General features: G+C 43.4%; 3 protein-coding genes across 17 annotated transcripts in view; 2 read left to right on the top strand and 1 right to left on the bottom strand.

The window, feature by feature from the left end:
* NF1 (neurofibromin 1) overlaps nt 1-21013 on the bottom strand; it is a 246780-nt gene that overhangs the window by 47654 nt on the left and 178113 nt on the right. The window lies entirely within an intron of this gene.
* EVI2A (ecotropic viral integration site 2A) lies at nt 3002-7508 on the top strand. The gene is made up of 2 exons (XM_027862594.1): nt 3002-3492; nt 5608-7508. The coding sequence occupies exon 2, from the start codon at nt 5632-5634 to the stop codon at nt 6328-6330; it is 699 nt and encodes a 232-aa protein (XP_027718395.1). The 5' UTR covers nt 3002-3492; nt 5608-5631; the 3' UTR covers nt 6331-7508.
* On the top strand, nt 10271-20174 carry EVI2B (ecotropic viral integration site 2B). Of its 2 annotated transcripts, none has more exons than XM_027862590.1 (2): nt 10271-10597; nt 18230-20174. In XM_027862590.1, the coding sequence occupies exon 2, from the start codon at nt 18270-18272 to the stop codon at nt 19728-19730; it is 1461 nt and encodes a 486-aa protein (XP_027718391.1). In that variant the 5' UTR covers nt 10271-10597; nt 18230-18269; the 3' UTR covers nt 19731-20174. The 2 variants fall into 2 exon arrangements, with proteins under 2 accessions (XP_027718391.1, XP_027718390.1); XM_027862589.1 differs by having other exon boundaries at nt 10272-10608.

Raw genomic sequence — 21013 nt, 5'->3', positions numbered from 1 at the left:
GAAAAGAGGGATGGGGCCAGTTTCTAGAGGGTCTTAAAGGGAGTTCATGGTTCAAAGGGACAGGAAAGGCCCTGGGCAAAGATGGGGGCACCCAGCTGGGCCCATGACAGGGAGACAGAGGAAACACGGGACAGATGGTAGTGTAGCAAAGAAGGGGGGAAGTAATCAGGCAGACGAGAGGGAAAAAAGAGAGAGCATGGGCAAGAAAACCTGTGGGGGGAGTGAATTCAGGAAGGGCTGGGCTACCGGGTCACAGACCAAGAGGTCAAGAGGAAGGAAGACTGAGAAAAGGTTATGAGAGGTAGCAATCGAGGGATCCATGAGAACTCTGGAGAGGGTGGTTTCAGCCAAAGGTTGAGGTCTGAAGCCAAACTGCAGGAGAGGGGTGGGGTGCGCGCGCGTGCGTGCGTGCGTGCGTGCGTGCGTGCGTGCGTGTGTGTGTGTGTGTGTGTGTGTGACAGAGACAGAGAGAAGGGAAGTGGAGGCAGCACTGGGGCGGCTTTTTCAGAGAGTTTAGCCAAGGGGAAGAGAGATGATGAAGAAAAGAAAATATACAATATTTTTATATATAATATATATTTATATATACAATATATTTTTTATATATAAAGAAAGATGAAAGCCAAGGGGGAGGGCTTTGTAAGGATGGGTGAGAGTTGCCCATGTTGGTTGGTCACAAAAAAAGAACCAGTTGATAAGGGGATAGAAAGATTAGGGAGGAGAGGTAGTTAATAATGGGGACAATTTGCAGGAAGAGATGAGATCGAGGGCACACAGAGAGGAGTTAGCCTTGGTAAGTGAAGAGCTACCTCTTTATCAGAGACTGCAGCAAAGGAAGCAATATTTGGGGATAATATCAGGGGAATCTGAAATGAGAAGGGGAGAAGAGTGACATTTTGACAACTGGTCTCAATTTACTAATTTTTTTTTTTTTGTGAAGTATGAGGCTGAAATGAGGCAGGAAGAGGGTACTGTGGAAGGTGTGAGGAGACAAAAGAGGCTTAGAACGACCGCTGTGCTGATGGTTGAGAGAATCAGTCTGAGAGTAGTGAAAAGACTGCTATGCTGCAGTGAGCACCTGGTTGAGATCTGATAATATTAATGTACAGCACACTCAGCAGAGCTTTGTGACATTATCATCATCACAGCTAACATTAATGATGTTTTAGACACTGAACTAAACGCTTTATAATGATCTCATTTGATCCTCAGAATAGCTGTGCTATTATCATCCCCATTTTGGAGTTGAGGAAACTGAGGCAGACAGAGGCTAAGTTGACTTGCCCAGGGTCTGAGGCTGGATTTCAACTCTGGTCTCCTGAATCACGCCCAGCACTCTGTCCACTATGCCACCATCACCTCTTACACCCTCCAGTTCTATTCAGGAGTGTGTGAGCAGCAGTGAAGGAGATAAGATAGTGGGAGTGATCCAGAGCTGAACTTGGCAAGGTTCGGGTGAGCAGTCATAGGTTAAGGAAACAAGCGAACTGAGAGGAGAGGAGAGGGGAGTGTACAACTGAACTGGTTAACCAACAGATTAAAGTTAGGAAGGGAAAAGAATGTAGCCAAAACAACCGTGATGGGATGGGAGGGCTCTGAGAGGGAAAGGTCTAGAGGTCACAGGGAGAACGAAGTCTAGGTTTAGCAGGAGTGAGCCACAGGGAGAGATGAAGTGACAAACACGGCCCCAGAACAGCTGGGGGGGGGGGCGGGAGGGAGAGGAGCTGGAGGAATCAATCACAGGAGCTGGAAAGACTGAGGAACAGCGAGTAATTACAGGAAGGAAAGAAGGCAGTCTGGAGTGGTGAGGAACTGGGAAGGCAACCATCTGCGTGGTCTGAGAATGAAATGCAGGGGCGGAGCACTATGACGGCCGAAGGGAGGATAAAAGGGAAGGGGGCGATCCGATGAGGAAGACGAGCAGGGACGAAGAAGGGAGAATCAAGCAGGGACTTCCAGGTCTGAGGCTACCTGAAGAGAAATGGCCATTAGACAGTTGGTTAAGTGGGATTCCAGCTGACTCAATCCACTCCAGGGGCACCCCATCACCTCAGGATAAAACAGGAACTCTAGCCCTTTACAACCGAGCTCCAAGCTGCGTCCCCGTATGCTACTCCACCTTTCATAATGTGCGATCCGCCCAAACTGGCCTTCACTCTGCTCCTCACGTAGGACTGCCTGTCCATGCCCCACCTCGTGCCTTTGCACTGGTTCTCCCACAGACCTGGCATGTCCTGCCTCCTGACTGCCACAGAAGAGGGGACATGTCTTCCTTTTAAGATGCATCGACAGAATCATCTGGTACAGGAAGCCTTTCCTCATCCCTACGACTACAACAGCAGCACAGGTATCCCTAGTGCTGAGCGCAGGGCCTGCCATGTAGCAGGTGATTAGTAAATGCCTGTCGACTGAGCGATGCTGGCAGTCACCCACAGAGAGGTTTACGGTTTATAGATTCAGAGTCCGAAGGGACTTCAGAGGTCAGCGTCTCAAGTCATTCCATTTTGCTGGTGAAAGCACGGAGGTAATAAGTCTACACGCTTCTAAAGGATACTTTCAACCATTTTTCAGGGTGTCATCTCTATTTGATGATTTCTAGTACAGCAATAGGTGAGTTTTTTAGGATGGCCTTTTCAGAAACCCACACACTCACTCCTTTCCCCACGAGGGATCTAGCCATGTTTAGACAGGGAAGGTCACTGACTTGAGCCTTTCTCTTGGCATCCTCTCCTGGACAAGCTCAAAGCTCAGCGCAGCAGCTCAGCTTGGAGGAGGCACAGGAAAGCTTGCTGGGGAGCAGCGGATGCTGCTGGCGCACTTAAAGGAACCACGGGTCACCCCACCACAGTCTGAAAGGCTTGGAAGTGACATCATCCTTTCTAGTGTTCTCACTGCACTCTGTGCCCCAGCCTGCATTATCATAAAGCTCACAAGTACTCAAAGGCACAGCTTAGCTTTCCATCACAGGCAGAACGCTCGTTGTTGCCAGCGGCACTGGGGTCAGGGATCAGGTGCAGCGGTCTAGACCCTGACAACATGCCTGCTGCGGAGGCTCTTTAGCAAAGATGTTTCTACTCTGAGGGAGGATGCTATCTCCTCAATGCAGGGACTGGATGCCTTGGGAGGCCCAGGTCCAGAGAGTTTGAGGTGAGGATGGGTCAATGGAAAACCTTCCCTGCCCCGCCTCTAAGGCGGGGATTAGTTCACAAAGCTTCCTGTCAGGCCTGAGGCAAATTGGATGCAATGGAGGGTTTTTTCCCTCCTCTGACATGTGCTTGAGCTGCAGCTGAAAGGAAATGTGTCATCTGTGGTTTTCATTTTCAAAGTGGAGAGCTCGCAGCCAGGCCGCCCTCCTTGCTGCAGATTTATTTCAGTTTTCACACTCTGCATCTCCTGTGAGCTCAGGTTTTTGTCAGCGTGTTTCCAGAAGAGCCAGAGAAGCGGGGGCTAAAACACTCCCTTTACTATCAGATTGTGAGCAGCTCCTGGAAGGTATGTCAAAAAGACCTTTTCTTATGCTCGGCAGGGATAGGGCTCCAGGAAGAATGTGCCAAGGGCACTTCCCCAGCAAAGACTCTCACTAATAAAATAGGGCTATTAACCACCAAAGGGATGAAATGTCTTCTTCAAACAGGTTGGAGGTTTTGCCTAGGATTGGCAAATTTCCCATCAAAAATGGAGTTCAAAAGTTACTAACGTTTTGACTAAACAGTATTAGAAAAGTAACTTCTTGTGGCTGGGCATTCTAGATTTTACCCTAAACTCACCCATAGACATTTCTAAAACATAATCTTGCTGTGAGAGAGAGAAGTGAGGAGCTCCCAAGAGTCCTTCATCTGGATCGGGGTCTATGTGAAGCCCTCACTTGGGGAGGCCAGTTTGTTTACTCGGGGTGGTAGACCATCTGGCCAGAGACAATGAACAGTGGGGCCCATTGTGTGTTCAGTGGTGACCATTGTCATCATTTGGGCAACGTGCAAAGATATGTGTTTGGGGACAGGGCACAGTTAACGAATTATAAAGTGGTCATGAGTAAACACATTTCCTATGTTCAAAACATCAAATGCAGATGAGCGCTCCCAACGTTAAGTCTTTGACTGAACTTAAAGGTCTCTCTTTTTGCAACTGACTCACCACTAAGTGCTTGAAGATAATTTTACATGTAAGATTTTGGATAGCCGATCTCTAACTCTTCTATACAGTTAATTACAAAACGGTAACATGCTTCTCCTAAAGACTCTGCCTTAACATCTAAACTTGAAAAAAAAACTATAATAAAATAAAAAGCCTAATTAATGTGCCAATGAGCATATTAACCATATGAACTCACAATCCCAAAATTCAGTTAAATCTTAACACATCTTATAAGATTTCCACCTCACCCTCAGTCATCTCAGTAAAACAGAAAATTCTGAAGGTCAAGTTTGAGTTGGGTATTCTGTCTCTTGTGTGGGATTCAATGTATAATCCTATTAGTTTTTTTCAGAGCACAGCTCTGAGCAAAGAGGTACACAAATAACACACCTAACAAAATAAGTGTTTTCTTGAACAAGACACACTTTTCATTGAAAATCTGTGCTGAACTCTTACTAGAAGCAATATGGCTTATTAATCTAAGAAGGCAATCAAGTCTGCTTGCCTCTCCTTCCCCAGAAAACTCAACCATAAAACATAAAGCTAAGTAACTGTTTAAAAAAAGTCACGATTGTTCAACTTGTCTCTCTCAAAGGCAAACAAAATCCTTTCCTCTTAGATTCTGCTTATACCCTGAAACAAGCTGCACATTTTTAATGAGCCGGGATGAGCCCTGCTTCTTTTTCCTCTGTACTGCTGTGATTTTCAGTCTAACAAAATGGCCCGGCCCTCATAAAGCAGGGGAAAGCAGAAGCAAGGAGTGAGAAGGATGTGTGCTGGAGATGGGGGTGGGTGTCGGGGCAGGGATGGAAATGACTTCTCCACAGCAAAGTTAGACTGTCTTCAAGAAATAAATTTGGTTCACTGTGTTCCGCTGAAATGAATGATCATAATGACTAATTAAAAGAATTCTTGTTTTTATTCAAATGAATTGCCTAGTTGCTTTTCTCTTCTATCCTAAGGCAAAATGTCTCCTAGTTAGACTTCTCCTTTTACAATACAGTCATACATTTGCTTAGAGGGTGGGGAAGTTTTTGCAAAGGATCCTTAACCATAGGAAAAAAAAAAGGAATTAAAAAAAGTAAAAGCAGAAGCAAATGACTCAAAGCTGAAGTCTGGCCTGCCTGAAAGGAAGAAATGACCACAGAGCTCCCTTGTGCACAACATTTAAAAATGATTAATACTCTTTGTAATGCTTTCTTCCTCCATCTTCCTGCATTTAGAAGCATATCTGAGAGATTTAAAGGTTTCCTAATGCAACACAGCCCAAGAGTCAAGGGTATGTAATTCAGTTAAACTGGAGTTCATTCAACTAGGTCGGGGAAACCTTAAACATGCATGTGCTACAAAAACAAATACTTAAGTTCTACTTGTAACATCATAGCTTCCCGTCGTTTTGACTAAAACCATTGTAAACTAACACCTTATGTCTATTCCTTGATCACTTAATTAACTGTATTTATAACTCAACAGACTGATTACCAGGTGAGCTTGGCCATGGAACCTACAGGATGTTACCTGCATGCTGCTCTTCTGGCAACCACCATCTTTTCCTGGCTTCCTCAAGCAAAAGCAAATGCCACGTCCCTCTGGGTTATAAACAGTACCGACTGGGATCCCATCCTTCAGAATAAAACAAACAGGAGCGAGGATAGAAGCCCCATAAACCCGGAGACTCCAGAAACAGATGTGGTAAATACTCCCAGCATGCCCAAGGTGAGGACACCATCACCTCACTCCTTGTCCTTAGCTCCTCCATCTGGACATGACCTCAACACACCTTCTCCTCCTAAGGACAGTAGCACTCCAACAATGCAGAGCATTGAGCGCACAAGCAAGAGCCAGGACGACATCTTTAAGAGGGACATTTGTGAGGAGAGCAACAGCAAAATGGCCATGCTGGTGTGCTTGATCATCATTGCGGTGCTCTTTCTTATCTGCACCCTCCTATTTCTGTCCACTGTGATTCTGGCAAACCGAGTGTCTTCACTCAAGCGATCCAAACCAGTCTGTAAGCGACAGACAAGAAGCAATGGGGACTTTCTGGCAAGCAGTGGCCTGTGGCCGGCGGAATCTGACACTGGGAAAAGAGCAGAACAGCTCACCGGGGCCCAACTGATGCTGCAGGCCACTGGCACCCTCACCCTTCCAAGGGAAAGAAAAGACAAGGGAGCAACAGAGAAACTCACCCATTGAGAACGGGTAAATGAAAGGGATCAATAAAGTTGGGTTGTGAAGGCTTCCAGCAGAAATAGAGTAAGCTGGTATTTTTATTGCTGGTAGCCTAGAACCTGACACGGCAAACCTGGAAACCAAAGGTCAGACAGAAAGGATGACAGGGAAAAGTATGCCTGCCTAGGGGACCAGTCAACAGATCGGGTTCGAATCCTGACTCTTCTACTACTGTGTAGCCCTGGCCAAGTCACTTCACCTTTATTAGGGGCCTCAGTTTTCTGATCTATAGGGTGAGAATGTTTGGACTACATACAGGGCCTATGATCCCATTCAGTCAAATCCTAAGAGCTACGCACTTTTATTTTGACGCTAAAGATTTCATGGCTTCACAGGACACAGATCAAGAAGGGACTTGAGATGTCAAGTAACCAAAGATCCTGGAAGATCCTTATTTAAAAATAAGGCAGTAAAGAACGTGAAATGTAGAGAAACAGAGGAAGGGCTGGCAGGAGACAGACAGAGAGAAACAAGCATTCACCATGTTCAGCAAGAGGACTTGGGAGAAACTCCATCTGGATCCGGTCAAAATAATTTAAATGGGTCTAGTTTAGGTCTATCCTCACAACCAGCTGCTTGCTTCTCTACCTGGTAACAGAAGCTATCACAATTCTAACTCACCTAAAGGTCTACAGTCTGACACAGCAATGCCTCCCACTGCCACAAAGCTTGCTGTAAGTCAGTGATGTGTTGATCTTTCCATTATGTGCAAGAATTCAGAAAGCTTATTAAAATGCTATTTTACATGATAAATACTGGAATCAATCTTTCATTTTGTGCTGCATAAAAGTTGGCGAAAGTAACCTCATGACCATGGACGCTTGCTCCTTGAAAACACTGCCTACACTCCCCATGCCAACCTCCTTGATGTTTGCTCCCCTCCAGCTCATTCCTCCAGCCTCCGACTCAAGCTGGCCTTTCCCAGGTCACTGATGGCAATGGGATGGCCAAGGTGCCATCATCCTGGCTTTCTCTGCACAGTTGGATGCTTCCTTCTCATTATTTTCTGTTCCACTCTTTCCCCCAAAAGAATTGAGCTTCTCTTGAGGCCAAGGACTCTTTCACCTTTTTGTATTTCCAGAGGCCTGCACGGTGTGCCTGGAACACAGTGGGCGCTTAATAAATGCATGCTGACTGATAAACTGATTCTCCTCCTTCCTCTCCCATCCTTTATACACAATGACACATCCCACAACTACCATCTTTCTGCCCAGGACTTCCAAATCAACACGCCCACTTTCAACATAAGCATCAGAACCACATTTCCAGCTGTAGCCTGAAGGTCTTGCCAGGTCCTCCAACTAAACCTGCGCAAAATAAAAAACTGACCACGTGTGACCTCCCAAATCTGTCCTGTTCCGCGTAGGGGGGGAAAACCAGCCTTTCACACTCAGAGTCCTTGGCTCTGAGACCGCAGGGACTCCCCATCCGGCTCCCTCCTTCCGTCCCCTGGGCTCTGTCACTCCCTCAACACACCAGTGCCAGGCTGATATTCCTCAGGCAGAGATCTGATCCCATCACTCTGCGGCTAAGACTTTCCAATGTTCTCCAGTGCCAAGCTCCTTAGCCTGCCACTCAAGTCCCCTACTCCACCCCCAAACTGCCTTTACTCTACATCACTCTCCTTCACTTATTCTACTACACACTCAATCTACCCTTTTTCCACTCTGCCTCGGTCTCCTAACAATCATTAGGCCTCCAGGGCCTTTGCTGCCCAATGCCGCCTGGTTCAACGCCCTCCAGGAAATCTCCCTTGCTATCTCTACCTACTTCTTTGGATCGTTATTAGTACTTTCAACCTCTCTAAGCACTTTTATCTACTCCTATTAAATTATAAATTCCTTTTATCTTTGGGTACCAAGAACTTTCCCATGGGGCTTTACACATATAGTAGGCTTCTGTGTCTGTTGACAGAAGCTTGCAGCAAAAGTCCAGTCAAGATCAATTAGAAATCCAGGACAGTGAAACTGAACACTGTCTAACTCTAATGACCAACCTCACCTCCAGAGAAGGCTAGGGGTGAGAAACTGGGCGGAGTATGAGAGCAATGTAGGATATGCCTGATGTAAAAACAAAAGCTAAAGATAAAATTTTGTTTTGTTTTTTAAAGAAAAAGGACCAAAGAACAGTAATATATTAGTTCTAGAAGCACCCAGAAGCAAATATAAAAGGACTTCTGCATGGCCTTCCTTCATGAGCTGATTATTTTAGAAATAACAGAAAACCCCAAATTCTGAATGATATTAAGGGCATCACAACGACTTCCCCAAATGGCCCAAACAATATCCAATGATGCCCTCAGAAAGAAAGCCAGCAAGGAAAAAAGGCCCCCCCAAAAGGCGTTGGAAAGAGTAAGATCCCCATCCCAGATAATCCTCCCTTAAACAATACTGGATAATTTGTTAAAGGGACAAATCAAAAGTGACACGAGCCAAGCCACGTACGGTTGGGACCACGCTGCTGAAGCTGCTTTGCCACAGGTATCCCTTTTTACTGAACACACACCTGTCAAACCCTCATCCCCATATGAAGCCATTAAGCTTGGGCTTTGTGCCAAGAGTCATCCAGGTACAGATTTTACATTTTTACCAGTTACACTCCTGGTCTTATTTCTCCATTAAGTCAAACATGTCATTCACCTCAGTCCCATGTTAAAAAAAAAAAAAAGGAAGACTAAATACGCACTTAAGCAAATTTTTGTGACAATGCCAGATAGGTGTACTTTCAATTTAACAAAAATTACATACTCAAAAAAAAAAAGGAGATACTAGAAATACTAAATGAAAAAATGGTGCTAGAGTTGAGTGAGGACAGTCATGGGTTTCAATACTTACTATTTAATGACAACTCACTTAATTCTGACACTGAGTTTCCTCATTTGTAAAATGGGAAACAAATTATACTTCTGTTATCAAACTCACTGATTTTTTGTGAGGGAAAGCACTACAGAAATGGAATTTGTAAATGATCATTTTACTTCTGCTGAACGGATTTTTAACTCCAGACAAATTAAATTATAAAGTAATAAATCAGGAAAAAATTGGTATCTGAATTACCAAAATCTCAAGTTGTATTTTTTCACTCATCTCAAACATTACAGAGTTGGGATTCTTAATCTCTGTTGTGTCTTGGTTACCTTGGGTAATCTAATGATATTTATGGACTCTTTTTCAGAATCATGTTTTTTAAATACATGAAATTATAAAGGAAACCAATCACACTGAAATATCATTATCAAAATATTTTTTAAAAGACAAATTAACCAAACTTTGGCTTAAGGATTCCTGCCCTAGAAGTTCTAGACCACACCTTAAGAGCTGGAAGTGACCATATCAGCTATCTAGTACAAGTTCCTTATTTTACAGGCCTAGATTGAGGCCCAGTGTGACGTGACTTGCTACACTTAGACAGGTACTGAGCAGAAGAGTCAAGATCAGAACCCAGATCCTCCGGGCACCCTGCACCACACCACCACTTCTTAAGTAATGACACCTCAGCATTACGATTGGCTGAAATAAAGGAATCAGGATAATTTTTGATTGCAAGATTAAGTAAAAGGTGCTATCTTTATACTCCTTCTGTAGATCAAATATTCTTCATTAAAATGGGCTGCCTCCACCAGCGAGGGCATTTACAGTTAATCATTTGTCATGAATGTTGATGGTGCTCCAGCAGCCACTTTACTGACATAATCTCCTCCAGTAACGGCCACACTTGACAGGGAGAAATATTTTGGTAACAACTTGATGTCTTCTATTTTCTGATAGCACCAAGTATCACTAGTCCTCTGACTGTCAGCTTAACTGGCAGATTTTTTAAATGAACGTTAGTCACGTCATTAAGAAAACAATTTCACCTGATGATCTCAGAGACATCCAGAGGAAATGTGGACACAGTCACAGAGACAGAAGCCTCCTTTTTCCTCAGGGCTAGCTCTACATAGCCCATGAAGCAGGCATGTCAGTTCCCTGAGGTCCAACTGTCTATTTGTCAGCGGATGCCCAGGACTCACAAGATCTCTCAGGGGAGCGCATGTGAGTGGGTGCTGAGTTCGAAGTACATTGGGTGAATCATTCTTTCTGTTGCTCTCTACACGGCCTGAAGCAATAATTGCTTCACTTCCTCCTCCTCCTCAAACCTCTCCACAGGCCCCATCTTAGAGTGGGTTCAGCAACAACTTCTGCTTTCTTTGTCAAACCACCGATAAGGCCATCCCTTGTTGACAAGAAAGGTACGGCGGAGGTAAGGAGCAATTTTCACGCGGGCATTTATCTTTGGGTTTCTCTTTGTTTACGATGGTTTCCTATTAAAATTAATAATTGGTATTCTTCACTGGCCTGGAGGATGGCCAAATTGCTTTTATTAACTACATGGATGGGCTGATGAGGCTTTCATTGTAATCTTATTGTGTCTATCAAAATGGAAACAAATAAAATCAGCTACTGAGCTCTGCTAGCAGAAACATTTTTAGCTGAAGTCCAAAATTCCAGAATTTTAAGGAACTTTCTTAGTAAGGCTTTACTTGAATGGCAAGAGGCATTCACCCGCAATTTATTAATGAATTGTTCCATGTTTAAAATCATAAAAATTTCCAAGTGCAGAAAAACTTGAATAATCCAGAAAACTGAGGATAGCAGCAATACGATCATATGCACTGAAAACAGACCCACAACATGAGGAGTCTGACATTTTATTTCCTGAAAAGTTGAACTTTTGGTTTGAGATATTTCAGAATCTTAAAATTGTCACTGACTACTGTTATTTAAAAATTACCAAAGTCCACAACCAGGAAATGAGAACATTCATGTTCTTTTCATTTCATTTTTAAAAGACTTCCAAAAAAAAAAATCTAACTACCAAATTATCAATGAATTATTCATCATTGTCTTTTCTCGCCAAAACTGAATTTTGTAGCTTGCACTGTGGCAATTACGTACAAACGTAACTGAAGAAGAGAAAGGACAAATGTAGTCACCAGGAGTAGGGCCTTTCAATTCCTCGGCTGCCTCCCCCCAAAACCTCACAGCATCACGGTGTTTCAGAGCTGGAAGGAGCCTGAGATGACACTGGACAATCTGGGGCAAATTTCCTCTTCTATAAACGGAGGGGAAAGGATGGGGCAACCTAGCGCTCTCTAAATTGGCTCACGGCTCTGTGTCTTTACACGACTATTCAGAGGCGCACTAGTTACCCAAATAATTACCTGATGCTTACTGCTCTAGTCCCTGGATGTGGATCGCACTTCCTAAAGACAAATTTAGGCATAGTGGATTTTTGCTCAAGGTTCTGTTTACTGCCTTACAATGATCAAATTAAATAATAAAATTCTGAATTTCCCCAATCTGCACAGAAAGAAAGTACAAAGAACCTGGTCTCATAGAGTACTAAACAAAATAATGTTCGTAAGAAACCCTATTGCAGTTAACATCTGTTGACTTACTACTTCGGAATAAGTAAACATTACCAAAATTTAGGCAATTAAGATGCCGGCTCTGTAGGAATTGGACACTACAAAATATTCCTGGTTTGTTTGGGTTTTTTAAATCTGAAAATGCTCTATAAATTTACTGCATGTACAAATAGTAGGAATTATCAGAAATTAAGTAAATCTACTTCATAAGGACAAGGAAATACTCCTATCATGTCTCCCTATAAAGGCTCCTATGTTGTCTTTCCATAAAAATTTTTAATTTAATTTTTAAAAATTAATTTAATTCTGAACTTAAACACCAAATAAAATCAGCATTTCCATATATGTAATCAAACAGAAGATTGCACATGAAGCTAGAAATCCCTAATATGTCCAAATTTGCTTTTAAAATTCTACTATTCAAGATTCTTTTGTACCTCCTCCTTTAAGATATTAATTCAGAAACATAAAAGTGGTATTTCCCCCAGAGTAGTTTCCCTATTCTCAGATTCTTCAAAAATGCCATTCCTGAATTTAGGCGTTTAGTGTTTAAGGATGTTTTCATTCTATTTTTAAATTATTTTGAGCTTGATTCTACCTGGATGGAATGGAAAGCAAATGCTAAACAAAGCTGCCTTGTTTTTTTAAATAAAATCTATGCTTTACGGAATGGCCAGTTTGAATAAAATGACCAAAGCTGCTAATGTAGAAAAGTGATGGTGGCTTGTGGTCAGTCACCCAGTGTTCTCACGGAGCTGAAAGGACCTCCAAAAAAGCAAAACAAAACTTCTACCCTCTTTAAAGCAAAACCTGCACCTAACCCCCCCCCCCCCACTGTCTAGTTCTCTCCCAATCTCCAGAAGAAAATTTCAAATGTTTTCTCCATGTTCCACAATCATATTTAAGAAGTACTTCTTAATGTCTAAGCCAAATACCTCATGCGAATGCGCATCACTGATCTGATACTGGACTTTCAACCTACTTACTAATAGTGTAATAATAGTTAATTTGACTATGTGCCAGGCACTGTGCTAGGTACTTTACACAATTTTTTTTATCTCATTCAATCCTCATGATCATTCCCATTTCATAGATAAGGAAACTGAGGCAAACAGAGGTTCAGTTACTTTCCCAAGGACACATAGCTAATAAGTATCTGAAGCTAGATTTGAACTCAGGTCTTCTTGACTCCAGAACTCTACTGTTCTATCCACTGTACCAACAGCTGCCTCTGTTTACCCTATGATGTTCAAGATAACTAGAGTAACTATTCTCCATTTATCCCTAATCTTATTTCGTAGCTACTGCATCTTGACCATATGTTACTGATCATTTTAGTGCGCTCTTTTTCTCCTTCTTATTTTTCTTGGGGCGCAGGGGAGGGGGTGGTGATTAGCAGGGTGGGACTATAGATCTGTTATGGAGAATACACTGGTTCACTGGAACCTTCCCTTGGGGGTCACCGACCTCAGCTGCCCCCCGATAAGTGCTTCTTCTTGGCTCCGGTTTCCCATGTGCCCCCATGAGTCCCCGCCCTGACAGATACATGCACCTGATCCCATCGAGAGTCTATAATATATAAGGTATGAAATGGTAGGTAACGGTGGACCTCTATGCCCAAACAGCTTACGCTCTTGGGGGTGCAGAGGGGTTGGGGTAATGCATATCCACAGATGAGGGTGATTACAAGGCACAGCTCCTGACGGGGATAAAGGAGAGGAGTTCCATGTCAGCTGGGGGATTTGCGGAAGATTTCATGGGGCGCACGGCATCCAAGCTGACTTATTCCCCCAACTCTCTTTTATTTTTACTTATCTCTCCTCAAGATCTTTTTCCATTTCACACATTTTCTAATTTATTTTTAAAATTCTCTCCTTCCTTTCTCGTGTTCTCTTTGTGCAGCACCTGGCCCATAGTAAGTACTTCATAAGCAGCTGCTGATGGATGTCCCTTGTTCCTTTCCTTCTACACTGCCCAGTGGACACCTGAACAAACACAGGCTGAACTGAACGCTTTCTTCATTTCTTTTGGCCCTCAACTGTCTCCTTCTTCCATTTTGGCTCAATTAGTGGGGAGAGGCATCTTGGAGCTCCTACAGCCCAGATAAAGAAAATGAGGCCCAGAAAGGTTATACTCTCCATATTCACAAAGCCAACGGGTCACCAGGAGAGCTATAATGGGCAGCCAAGGGGACGGCGCTCTCTGCCGCTTTTCTCAATGTGTGTGTTTCTGTCTTCCATGAGAACAGCTGAAGGCTGGTAGGAGATACCACATGACACCACGTATGTTCCCCACCCCAATGTTCATAGTTCAGCAGCTTGTCACAAGGAGAATGACACTGATCTCAGGGTTTCAAGTCTTGTCCCTTATCGCCCCAGGAGTTTCATCAATCCCAACACTGCAAAACAGACAGTGGCAGCAGGGAGAGAGGTAGCAGCCCAGGGTTTTGGACTGGAGCAGGTATACTCCTTAAATGGCAGGGGAATCATCGCTTTCACAAAGCTGTGGTTATTTCTACTTTCCTGTTGACAAGAAAGGGTGTGAACATAAAACAGGATCTTCTACATTTGAACAGGTTCCTTAAAAGTTGTTCATTCTACCTTTGCCTTAAGTATTTTCCTTCTCATGATTTTTTAGTTAACTGGAACAAGGAATATTACACTGAACTTTATTTTTAAGTAAAGCCACAAAATGGCAAATACCTGTGGCTGAATACATTTTTTAAATTTCACATGTCTATTTTCTGTTGATTCAAGAATTGCCAGGAATGTTTTCCAAGGAAGCCAACGTTTTATCATTCATACTAACAGGGATAGCAGGAATAACCCAACATTTAGTTGAAGCCAATGACTATAATGGGTGCCTCCTCTAGAATTTCTACCCAAGTTGATCAAAGACATTCATCAAACAAGAGCAGGGCCCTGGGAGGAGGCTGGATTGGGAGCTCAAGAACCAAGGTTCAGATCCAGCTTGGCCACCCCTATGACCCTTTGCCCCTCAAGGCCTCAGTTTCCTCAACTATGAAACGAAAGGGTTGGCTTAAATGATCTCCAAGATCCCTGCCAGCATTAATGCAGGGGTCTATGACCCTCAAAGCTAACTTGGATTTTTAGCAGCATTAATATAGAACATAAACTACCTGAGAGCAGGGACAATTTCATTTCTGTCTTTGTATCCCCATTACCTACCACAGTGCCTGGCATATAGTGGGCATTCAATGAACACCTGCTGATAGAACACTAGATGAGACAGTGGATAGGGTGCTAGACATGGGGTCAGGAAGACCTGAGTTCAAATCTAGCTTCAGACCCTTACTATCTGTATGACCCTAGGCAAGCCACTTAACCTCTATTTGCCTCATCCGTAGGCTACTTCTTATTAATGTATCATAACAACCTTCCAGGGTTGTTATGGGAATCAAATGAGGTAGTATTTATAAAGCATCTTGCAAACCTTCAAATGCTACACAAATATTCGTTATTATTATTATTGTTGTTGATAAGCAGTGAGATGGCCAAAAGTAGTGGCCCAGATGGAAGAAAATGTTCACTGTGCACCCACTATGTGGAATATTACATCCTAATTTTGGGAAATGGAATGGAGGAGGAGAGGAAAGGACTAAGAAAATGACTCTTTGAATGCCATAAGACAATTCCAGCTGTCAAGGAATTCACAATCTAGATGGGAGTGGGGTGGGGGAAGCTTATCCCTTTCCTGCAATGTCCTAAGTCAGTTCATGATTAGTTCCCAGAGGAAATATAATAACAATGATCATTCCTGGAGTTCAAATGAAGAAAGAAGCACATCAGGCTGGAGTGTTCTAGGAATGGCTTTAGGAAAACCACCATGATCCTTCCCCACCTTTTCCAGAGAGACTGTGGGAAAAGGGGCAGAGTCAAGAGCAGATCTAGGTTATGGTGGAGTAGGGAAGGTAACCCCTAGCACTTGATGGTTCCCTGGGGAAGGCCACATGGGCCCTGGCTCTGGACTTAGAGCTGAGTCAAATCCCCGGCCTCTGAAGCTGCCTACCTGAGAAGGCACTGAACTTCTTTGGGACGTGGCTTCCCCAACCCCAAAATGAAGACTGAGGCTCCTGCTGGCTCCAATCAGCAGTAGGAGTCAAGCAGGGTCTTGATGGATTTGGACAGATAGAAAAGACATTAGACAGCTCTGAGCCAGGGAACTTGAAAAGTAGTTTGGCTGGAGAAGCAAGAGTGGTGAGATCAGTGGTTCATCCAAGTGGGAAAGGGAAGTCAAGATGGCAAAAGTCCCTAGGCCTTAGCACATGTGGTGTGGTGCAGCTGGAGTCACAAGAAGACACGGCTTCAGAGTATGGCTCTATCTCCCCTCTCCCCCGGACCACCTTCCACCTGTTCATCCCCACTGATCTTATGTAGCCTTGTTTATTTATATCTGGTCTCCTCCATTAGAATGCAAGCTCCTTGAGGCCAAGAGCCTTTCTTTCTTTCCCAATGCTTAGCACTTGACTTGGCACAAAATGGTGACGGAATGTTCACTGATTGCTACTTCCCCCCTGTATGATGCCCAAAGTAGCCAAGGTTTTTCCTAAGGCCTGATCCTCCGTCTGTGAAATGAGGGTGTTCAGTCCTTTCTCCCTCCGAATCTGGCAGGGCATGGGTGGGAGACATGGTGTGAGGCTGCCTATGTAGTCTAGATGTAAAGCGCCTTCGAGGCCCTGAAGGAGGAAGAACCCTGGGATGAGAATAAAGGAAGAGCTGGGAGGGATGGAGGGATGCCACCGATCATGCTGTGCATCCTCATTCTAGTCCAACCCTCACTATATGCAGAAGGTACAGTGCCTTCTGCCCAAAGTCACACAGGGAGGATGGAGCAGAGTTTTAATAATAATAACAACAATTATAATACTTTTTCAAAAGCATTTTAAAGTTTACCAAATGATTTTACATATAATCCCATTAAGGGCTCATCAACATGCTGTGAGGTAGATGCTACAGTTACTATCAACCTCATTTTACAAATGAAGAAACTGAGGCAGAAGGTTTAATAACTTGCCCATGATTATACAATTAATAAATGTCAGAAATGGTATAATTGGGATTGTTTTCTTGACTTACTCTACACTGGGCTAAATGGAAAGATGCTGGTACCATTAATAGAAATAGAGAAGTCAGGAGAGGAAGTCGATTTTGGGGAGAAAGAAGAGAAGTTTAAATATTTTAAATGTGAGGTAACAGCAGGTTTTCAAAGCAACAATGTCTAACAAGGAGCTGGAAATATGGGACGGAAGCTCCAGATGGCAGGTCAGACGTCAATCAGTCAATAAATGTTTATTAAGCACCTACTATGTGCCAGGCACTGTGCTTAGTGCTGGTTACTGTGAAGACTTAGGCGTTATCTGCACAGAGATGATATCTCCAAAGGGAGAGAGATTATAGGAAGAGCAGATCCAAGGGTGGGGCACAGCTAGAAAAGGTGAAAGCCAAGATGGGGTAGCATTCCTGAAAACTAAGAGAAGATTTTCAAGCTGGTGTGATGGGGCATGAGGTCAATCATGGAATCTGGGGCAGGATGGTCTGCTAGTCATGAAAGCATTTCCTCTTTTGGTGGCCTTGATTAAAATAGAATCTTAGTGTTATGGCAATATTAATACAGTCAGCCTTTGAAATCAGAATTGTCTATGCTTGGCTTCTTAAGAATTAAGGGTGAAATATGTCCTTAATAAATTACAATGAGCACATTCATTTTAATGTAAGCAGAAAGCCTAAAATGATTGCTAAGTAAGTCTTCTGGACAAATTAGTATCAAATAAAAGTCAAGTCAAGGCCATGAGAGATGGGTCACCAGCAACAGTGCTGCAGATTGGGGAAGCAGAGACCATAGTACTCAGTGATGAGATGGTTGGTCACTGGACGCTTCAGAGTACAAAGAGTACACGTGCAGGGTAACCCCATCGTGCAAGTGCTTTAAGCGAACAGCAAGTGGGGACAGCCATCGCACATTGAGACATTTGGCAGTGAAATAAGGGAAAATAACAGGGCAGCTGGATTAAAGAAGGGGTGGAGAGTTTACTTGTTTTACTTTAGAATCAGAGAAATTTATGCCAACACAGTAGGAACAATTGGTCCGGTCCCTGAACGAGGAAAAGTTCTCTGCATTAGCTTTTGGTGTATTGCAAACACTTTGAGGATCTGTCCTTTCTTAGGTTTGAGTACCCCCTTCACTGATTTGAACTGCACCCCTCCTCTGTCTTTGTAAATCACTTTCACGTGGCTGCAAAGTACACCACCGCACAGTCACCTTGGTCAGCTGGACAGTGAGTCTGTCCATATACCGGTCCTCCATAAACGGCACACAGTCCTTTAGTGACATTTCACTGTATCACTTCTTAATGTAGAGATAAAGTAAACCAAGGTTAGCTATGCCCCCCCCCCCCCCAATGATAGCTAATTGTTCCTCTGTTTTCTTTTACAGTGGGGGAAAAAATTGCCTTGTTATGGTTTAGGCTTTTGAAATGGATCCCAAGCATTTCATCCTAATGCTCTTCTGTGGCTACTTGACAAACACAAGTCTAACAGAAACACAGGCATACTCAACAGTCTCACCTCAGACGACTCCTTTTAAATCATCAATATCAGATACATCAGCTAATTTTGGAAATGGAACAGAGAACCCTCTCAGTCAACCATTACAATTGATCAACACTCCTTCAGGACTACCACCACCATCACCCACCTCCCAGACCTCTGGGCAACCACCAATTTCACCTGTCCCTGGATCCTCTGGACAACTACCAGCATCAGCTGTTCTCACTTCCTCTGGACAACCACCATTATCATCCATCCCCAAGTCTTCTGGTCAAACACCAGTGTCACCTGTCCCCAAGCCCTCCAGTCAGCCAATAGCATCACTTGTCTTCAATTCCACAAGGCAACCACCAGAATCACCCACCCATAACTCCTCCAGTCAATCACCAGGACCACCAGCCCTCAACTCCTCCAGTCAATCACCAGCATCATCTGTCCCCAACTCCACTAGGCAATCACCAGCATCATCTGGCCCCAGCTCCACCAGGCAACCACCTGTAACAACAGTCCACAGCTCCTCCAAGAAACCACCAGCATCTTCATTTGGCCCCAGCTCCACTAGGCAGTCAGCATCAACAGTCGTTACTCCAGAATTCTACGAAGAAAAGAATAACAATCCCCCCCAAACAAAACCTCAAAGCTCTACAGCCAATTCAATAGCTGGTGTGTTGATTGGTACAATTCTAACTTCTATGATCGTCACTATATTTATGATTGTACTCTGGAAATGCTTTAGAAAACCAATCCTCAATGACCAAAACTGGGCTGGCCGGTCTCCCTTTGCCGATGGAGTAACTCCAGATATGTCTATGGACTATAGCACAGAAAATGGAAAATCCATAAAACGTTCATCAATTGTTTCACTCGAGATATGGAAACCAAACAAAAGCATGCTCTTAGCAGATGACCTGGATGTTAAATTGTTTGACTCAAGTGAAAATCTTGATGAATGTCCTAAGTCAGATGTGGAGAAAATGAAAGACCACCCAAATGGGACATCAGACGAGAGTGCTGACGGATCGACAGTTGGCACTGCTATTTCTTCTTCAGAGGAGACGGAAGTGACTCCAGCTCCTCCTCTTCTTGACTTAGATGGGCCAGAAAATCAGAAGCCTGACTCATCTAACTCACTTGAAAATGATTTCTCTCATCTACCGCCTCCTCTGGACTGTCTCGACTCTGCGGGCGGGCAGCCAATTCCTCCTCTCTCTGACCCTTCCCAGCTGCCCCCTCCTCCAGAAGCACTCCTCAAAGACCAGGAGGAATACAGCTCAGAAGTTCAGAATGCAGCTTCCCCCGCATTACAGACCCAGTGTCCTACTCCTGATGACTCTAGTCAACAGGCTTTGGATGAGTCACTGCCGCCACCACCTGCAGAGTTATCATAAACGATCACAGCTTGCTGATGGGAAGACTTTTACAAAAGATTAGCTTTATTTTTTCCCCTTTCAATGATGGGGAAAATGAACTGCCACCCAACTTAGACTTCCATTCAAACTGCTTAAAACTCTCTTAAATTCATGTAAATATTAAAAAGTGCTTCCCCTGGAGTAGGAAGTCTTGTCAGACACTTGACTATTTGCTGAGTTTGGCACAGTATCTAACTGCTAAATTTCAAAGCACAGAAAATATCTGCTTAATGTTTAAAGTTAACAGATAGCTCTCTGCTCAGGAGTTTTACAAGCCAGTTGTCCCCTTTACAGTAATAAAAGAGGGCCTGTAACAACAAGGAGTTGTACTAAATTTCTTAGAAGTTATAATCCATAAAATGTCATCATTTTCTAAGATGTTTATATCCATTTCTTCAATTGAATTAAAACATTTTAAATGTAGTGTCTGTCTTCAGTGACTTAGCTATTTTAGAAACACCTAGATTTCTCAAATACACAGGGTACCTCTTGTTATGGAAGATTAGTTCCTGAAAGGATGAATGGAAATTTAATTTGTGTAAATCAATCTTATCTTCTTCATACTTTGCACCTGAATTTCAGAGATATGTGGGGGGTGGGGGGGACCAGCATCCCTCAAATTGAAAAAATTCAGATTTTAGAAAATGCTCATAAGTCATGCACTTTACAGTAAATCAGCTTTCTAATAAAACATTTACAACATAAGGGCAGCTAGATGGCCCAGTGGATAGAGCTCCAGCCTTGGAGTCAGAAGGACCTGAGTTCAAATCTGGCCTCAGACACATGACACTTACTAGCTGTGTGACCCTGGGCAAGTCACTTAATACTGACTGCCTCACCAAAAAGCAAAAAACAAACAAACAAACAAACAACAACAACAACAACAAAAAACCCACTTACAACATATACTGTGTCAAAACCAATGCTAAAAATGCAGTAAAGTTCTACAAAATGCTCTCATTGTCTCACTTCACTGGGAAAACACTTGGGTTCTTCTGAGAAAACAAAAGAACTCAAAGACACCAGCTCTCAAACTGTATACCTGGATCATCTGAACAAATCATTAATACCTCTCAAAAATCTGAGGCTCTAGTTAATAAATTGGGTCATTTCCCAAGGATGGCAACTGTCTCAACACATGGCAAGCCTTGGCGTAAGTGATTTGTAGGTCCTGTGAGTATTCCTAGCTGGGTTTCTTCAACCTAAAGTTTCCAGGGAGTGATTTTTGTGATGTCTCACTGGACCACTTACTAGCTGGCTGA

This window comes from Vombatus ursinus, unplaced genomic scaffold (assembly GCF_900497805.2).
Source record: "Vombatus ursinus unplaced genomic scaffold, bare-nosed wombat genome assembly UNPS02014768.1, whole genome shotgun sequence".
In the NCBI taxonomy this organism is placed as follows: domain Eukaryota; kingdom Metazoa; phylum Chordata; class Mammalia; order Diprotodontia; family Vombatidae; genus Vombatus; species Vombatus ursinus.
This window is presented reverse-complemented; position numbering and strand designations above follow the sequence as displayed.

What these genes read in the sequence shown, in the direction of transcription:
- EVI2A (XM_027862594.1), top strand. Translation starts at nt 5,632, where the DNA reads ATGGAACCTACAGGATGTTACCTGCATGCTGCTCTTCTGGCAACCACC.
- EVI2B (XM_027862590.1), top strand. Translation starts at nt 18,270, where the DNA reads ATGGATCCCAAGCATTTCATCCTAATGCTCTTCTGTGGCTACTTGACA.